General features: G+C 39.2%; 1 protein-coding gene across 1 annotated transcript; it reads right to left on the minus strand.

The window, feature by feature from the left end:
* Positions 1–1714: 1714 nt before the first annotated feature.
* Positions 1715–5294, minus strand: phospho2 (phosphatase, orphan 2). Its single transcript, XM_066665930.1, has 3 exons — positions 5276–5294; positions 5027–5101; positions 1715–2730 (listed from the first exon to the last, which is right to left on the minus strand). The coding sequence occupies exons 2-3, from the start codon at positions 5072–5074 to the stop codon at positions 1999–2001; spliced, it is 780 nt and encodes a 259-aa protein (XP_066522027.1). The 5' UTR covers positions 5075–5101; positions 5276–5294; the 3' UTR covers positions 1715–1998.
* Between the last annotated feature and the right edge of the window lie 1252 nt (positions 5295–6546).

Below are 6546 nucleotides of genomic sequence, written 5' to 3' on the forward strand. Positions count from 1 at the left end.
ATTTATAGACCAAACTGAAGCATCATGGGATTTGGCGTTCGCATGATTTTAACGCTTTACCAATATACCGTACATACCTCCCAAACTAATATTAATAGAAAATATGAATGCGATAATGGAAAACATGTAGATTTGACAAAAGTCTGTGGACCAACAAAAACCTCACATACCAAAACCGTTCTTCTCAATGTTTATACCCCTATAAACATAAATAAAATATCATATAGGTTTTTAAGTTTTTCTAATACAGTCCTATAAGATTCCGGAAATTATATAGGACTGTACTGGATAAACTGAAAATCCTACAGGTCTTCTTTATTAGAATTCTACTGGATTCTTAATGACCTGCAGGTTGTGGGTTCGAGTCCTGCTCCAGGTGACTGTCTGTGTGGAGTTTGGTGTGTTCTCCCTGTGTCTGTGTGAGTTTCCTCCAGGTGACTGTCTGTGAGGAGTTTGGTGTGTTCTCCCTGTGTCTGTGTGAGTTTCCTCCAGGTGACTATCTGTGAGGAGTGTGGTGTGTTCTCCCTGTGTCTGTGTGGGTTTCCTCGGGGTGACTGTCTGTGAGGAGTGTGGTGTGTTCTCCCTGTGTCTTTGTGGGTTTCCTCCGGGTGACTGTCTGTGGGGAGTGTGGTGTGTTCTCCCTGTGTCTGCGTGGGTTTCCTCCGGGTGACTGTCTGTGAGGAGTGTGGTGTGTTCTCCCTGTGTCTGTGTGGGTTTCCTCCGGGTGACTGTCTGTGTTTTGTGTGAGTGTGGTGTGTTTTCCCTGTTTCTGTGTTGGTTTCTTCTGGGTGATTGTCTGTGAGGAGTTTGGTGTGTTTTCTCTGTGTCTGCGTGGGTTTCCTCCGGGTGCTCCAGTTTCCTCCTACAGTCCAAAAACACACGTTGGTAGGTGGATTGGCGACTCAAAAGTGTCTGTAGGTGTGAGTGAATGTGTAGCCCTGTGAAGGACTGACGCCCCCTCCAGGGTGTATTCCCGCCTTGCGCCCAATGATTCCAGGTAGGCTCTGGACCCACCGTGACCCTGAACTGGATAACAGATAATGGATGGATGGATGGATTGATTGATTGATTCTTAATGCTCAGTGGTCTCCCTTTTGTAAATATAAAATATCACAAAAGTGTGTACACACAAATAGGGAAATTGACAGTAATTGAATAAATTCAGAATAACTTATAATTAGAAATAATAATAATCATTGTGTATATGCTACAGTTCTCAGAGTGTGTTTATACATACACACTGTACTCTGTATGAGTTAGCTTTTATCATTAATGTAAGTGCTTAGTGGTAGCTATGAAGACTTTCACTTCATTCAGTGAGTTATTTACTTTTATTGTTTTTATGTTGTTTTTTTATGTTTTTATGTTGACTTTTGTTTTTTCAGTGGGAAGAAGTTCATGTGACACCTCAAACTTATTGGGACAATGTTGTGCTTGGTTTTAACATAACTTTATTCTTTCATGTGTTATTTACTAGTTTCTGACCACTTATAAAATGTGTTCAAAGTGCTGCCCATTGTGTTGGATTGTCAATGCAACCCTCTTCTCCCACTCTTCACACTGATAGCAACACCGCAGGAGAAATGATAGCACAGGCTTCCAGTATCCGTAGTTTCAGGTGGTGCACATCTTGATGGTAAAGTGGTAACGTGAAAAAGGAGAACAAAAATGTTTCTCAAAAAATATTTATTAGTAAATAAAAGTTTTTCTTAATGGCATACCTGGCAAAATTAATGGATATATATCTGCTCTTAGTGCCTAACACCAATGTGCCTCACTTTTAGCTTTAAGTCTCATGTTCTCAACAGAAGCTAAAACCAATAATTCTGAACAGAGCTGTTTACAATGAGTAAAAAACAGTGCTGTGTTGTTTGAACCCTCAGGCACTTTACTAAAGCATTTCACAGATGTTTAATAGAGACCGCAGACAAGTATGTTAACTTGTGGAAAAAGGAGTATAAAATTACATCTTGGCCTTTATAATTAATCAAGCTTAGATTACTGCTGAATAAGGTCACGCAACTGCTGAAGAATTTCACCTCCACAGCTCCAAGACACCATTTGTGTTTTAATTGCATTATTTTCACATTTGGCCTTTAACAGCAGTTTTTCAAGTGTGTACCCTTTCCGTGGCATCACTAGATCGGTCTCTTTCAAAACCTTTAAAGGACAAAAATCATTCCCTCCATCCCCAACATAACATATGGTTCGGTAGTGGATTCCAGAGTTGGCTTGACTTTCTTTGAAATCATTCAAAACTTTCAGTTTACACAGATTAACTGGACACTCCTCACATTGATGTGAATGGAAGCACTGAACTCCAATATAACCACAATTATCAATGCTAGCAGGGTTTGTAAAAACACTGTCAATGGCACCTTTCACTCCACGTGACTGTAAAATCCAGTCAATGAATAGTGTGTTGGAATCAGAAATTATAATGCAGTCTATATCATTCTTATTTTGTGAAATAAAAGTCAGCAGGTCCACCATTCCATTTGTGAAGGGAATCGTTTCCAAAACAGACCTGACTGTATCTGGCTGGATGGACTGGTCTCTGAGGTAACACAAAACCTTTCCCATATAATCAGTCCAGTGTCCTCTTTTATATGAGTTCTTCAGGGAGGCTGGTAAACTCTGCTCTGGAGCACAGCGGACCACCCACGTGTCGCTGTTATCATCCACCAAAGTGTGATCGAAGTCAAACACAACCAATATTTTCATCTCGCCCTAGAAACATACGGGAAAATCCAGTGAATTATACGTGCTAATAAGGTGTTGAAGGTGTAAACACTTGAAGGTCAAAACATTAGAACAACAGCCTAGACATGCAAAGTGCTAACAAAATTTTAAGGACATTATTTGCATCAGTGGCAAGTGGCTCTGCAACAGTCAGGTGGGAATATTTGCAGCGTTTAGTGACAGTAAGTGCAGGAATGCCTAGAGCGGACTATTCCATTTTGGTTTGCCCTTCAAAGGGACTTTCGGCAGCCTTTGAAGGACAGACATTTGTAGACTGTTTCTTTCAACAGATGCACCTGAATTGGAAAATACTGGTTGTGTGCCCGCTGGTCCAGGGAACTGTTAAATTGCAGAAACAGAGTGATGTGTAACCTTTAAAAATGATTAATAAAATAAAAAAAATTAAAAAATCAATAGCATGATAGGGTGTATTCCCGCCTTGTGCCCAATGATTCCAGGTAAGCTCCGGACCCACCGCAACCCAGAACTGGATAAGTGGTTACAGATAATGAATGAATGAATATCATGATAACTGTCATATTCAGACTTGTTTGCATAATGACGTAATGCATAATGGGATACATTCATTACGTGAGTCACTAAGGCACAGCAACAAGTATGGGGGAAATTTGTTCTGCAATAGAAGAACTTGCTTCAAAAGCAGAGTGATTTCAGTCATGTGAAGGTAGTTTAGTTACAAAATATCAGATGCACAACTACTGCAATTGTTAGGTATGATAGAATCCTGCAACAACAATACAGGGAAACAAGTAATTCTTTGAGAATGAGGAAAATAAAAAAAAACACAGGAGGGTAAATCGTTTTGTTAAATAAAAATAAATAAATAAAGGCGCAGCTCTTTTTATTGATTTATCAAAGGCTTTTGACACAATGGATCATTCTGTAATCCAGACCATTCAGTGTTCTGAAAATTATTTAACTGGTGGGACACTGTGTGTTGGGAGAGGGTTGTAAGTCTTCCTCCTTGATGTGTATTTGTGCTAGCTCAAAGTGATTAAAGACTTCAAATTCCCTCCAGAACCCCACTTTCTTGTGCACCATTGCTCAATATGTCACGATTCCAGTTTAATTTAAAGTATAAAATCAGTTTGGGCCAGGCTAAATCCATGTTTCCCTTACAGGGGAGACTAGACCTGTGTTTTGGATGTGTATTTGTGCTGGCCCAAAGGGATTAAGGACTTCAAATTCCCTCCAGAATCTCAGTCTTGGACACATCTATTTATGTGCACAATTGCTCAATATGCCATGTTTCCCGTTAAAAATCAACTTATACTTTGACTTCTAATATCATTTTCTCACCTTAATTCTTGTCAAAAAATGTCTTAATATGACATTTCCAACAAGTAAAGAACATCAGCCTGGGCCTGACTAATTACAAGCTTTTTTTTGGGTGTGTGGCTTCAGAGCTATATTTAGGATAATTGTGGTGTCCCAACTTGATAGTATCTTCAATACAGTCCCTCAGTTCAATATTTAAATAATTATTTAACCTACCTGCTATTTTCTGGATTATTTTGACTGGTCAATGAAATCCATTTAAACGCTGTATATCCCATACAATATATTATTTTATAAATATATTTAAAAAAATTAAGTATTTTAAACTTCAGAGACCTTTACGATCAAATTAACAGCGATTAAGCAAAGGAAGAAAGAAAAGATTTCGTTTGTGGTTTGTTTTATGTGTTGTGAGATTAAACATTTCGTTCATTCTCTATTTAGTGCTATTAATTTGTTAAAAGCAATTTGCGCAGCATTAAGTGGACATCGAACACTTCCCTTTCTGTGTATTATGCATGTATATGAACGTGCTGTGATTATTTTCCTTTAATAAAGTTGGTTTAAAAAGCGAGCACTGCCTTCTCCCCTTTCGTTTCACCGAATCTGCATCTGCGAATAAGAAGACAAACGAATCGGGAATAAGAAACCAATTTCTGCGTCGTCAGTTGCACCGAGTTAATCTCAAAATGTTTGTAACCACATTATTTTCGCGCTTTTTCCCCTCTCTGAATGCGGGTATTTGATAATACTCCATTTAACAGTTAAGGAACTTCATTATTTTAATCTGTAAACATGGAAGTGCCGAAGTCCGATACTGAACTGAATGTCATAGTCCTTACATATTAGCTTCACACGCAGCTAAATCGCTAGCTAACTGTTCAGTCTTTCGATTTTAGACGGCGAAAATGTTAACTGAGAAGACAGAAAGGGTAATTCCTATTAAAACATGGCTTGTAATGAACGTTTCTAAAATGCAACTCACCAGGTCACAGGAGCACACCCGCCTTCTTCGGTATAAGTCGCATTTCATCCAAAATCTTACATCAGCGCCCTCTATCTGGCAGGACAAATTTTACAATCCTTGTTTATACTATGCTGAATAAACCTGCATTCTGTAAAATCCCTCACCCAGATAACAAAGAATATTGACCCAAATGTGCACATCTGCGGTTATTTTATGGCACACATTTGGCCTGGAATGATACTGTTCACTCAGGCTGAGTCTACTTACCTAACTCCTTATAGGTGGCCCTTGTCCACACATTTCCAGTGCCATAACTGAACCATACATACCAAAACTGAGACAGATTTTGTCCAAACGTGTCTGCTATCTAGGCCTTTATAGATTTCTCAATTGAGAACTTGAACCCTGACTTATAAAACCACCTCTTTTTCTCCAGTATAGTTTCTTGCCCCTTTTCCATAATGCACTATTATCTGCAAAGTGGCCTCTAACAATTTGGTTTGGTCTTAATTCTGTGAACACGTCATTAATCATAATTAAAAACAATAAAGGACTAATGACACTTCCCTGTGGTATTCCATTATATACAAAGCTAAAATTAGAATATCATTTCAAGTTGATTTATTTCAATAATTCCATTCAAAAGTGAAACTTGTATATTATACCCATTCATCACACACAGACTGTATTTCCAGTGTTTATTTATTTATTTTATTTTATTCCAGTGTTTATTTTATTATTTTATTTTTAATTTGATGATTATAACAGGGCGACACGGTGGCGCAACAGATAGTATTGCAGTCACACAGCTCCAGGGACCTGGAAGTTGGGGGTTCAATTCCCACTCTGGGTGACTGTCTGTGAGGAGAGTGGTGTGTTCTCCCCATGTTCGCGTGGGTTTCCTCCGGGTGACTGCCTGTGAGGAGTGTGGTGTGTTATCTCCGTGTCCGAGTGGGTTTCCTCTGGGTGACTGTCTGTGGGGAGTGTGGTGTGTTGGTTTCCTCCGGGTGACTGTCTGTGAGGAGTTTAGTGTGTTCTCCCCGTGTCTGCGTGGGTTTTCTCCACAGTCCAAAAACACACGTTGGTAGGTGGATTGGCGACTCAAAAGTGTCCATAGGTGTGAATGTGTGTTGCCCTGCGAAGGACTGGCGCCCTCTCTAGGGTGTATTCCTGCTTTGCGCCCAATGATTCCAGGTAGGCTCTGGACCCTGAACTGGATAAATGCTTACAGATAATGAATGAATGAATGATTATAACTGACAACTAATGAAAACCTAAAATTACCAGCACCCCTAATTTTTTTGCAACTTCCCACTTTAACTTAGCACTCTATCTTGTAAGAATCCTTGACCCAGAAATGCATTCGACTTCTCAAAACCATTATACATCATTTTATCAACAGACCTTCCTTCCACATCATATCATATGCTTTGTCAAAAACAAAATATACTGTTGCTAATGTCTCTATAGTGGTCATTGCTTTCCTCACCTCTGATTCATAGGTTATTTCGTTTCCTCAGACAAATTGTCAGAACTGT

Source organism: Hoplias malabaricus, chromosome 3 (genome assembly GCF_029633855.1).
Source record: "Hoplias malabaricus isolate fHopMal1 chromosome 3, fHopMal1.hap1, whole genome shotgun sequence".
Classification (NCBI taxonomy): domain Eukaryota; kingdom Metazoa; phylum Chordata; class Actinopteri; order Characiformes; family Erythrinidae; genus Hoplias; species Hoplias malabaricus.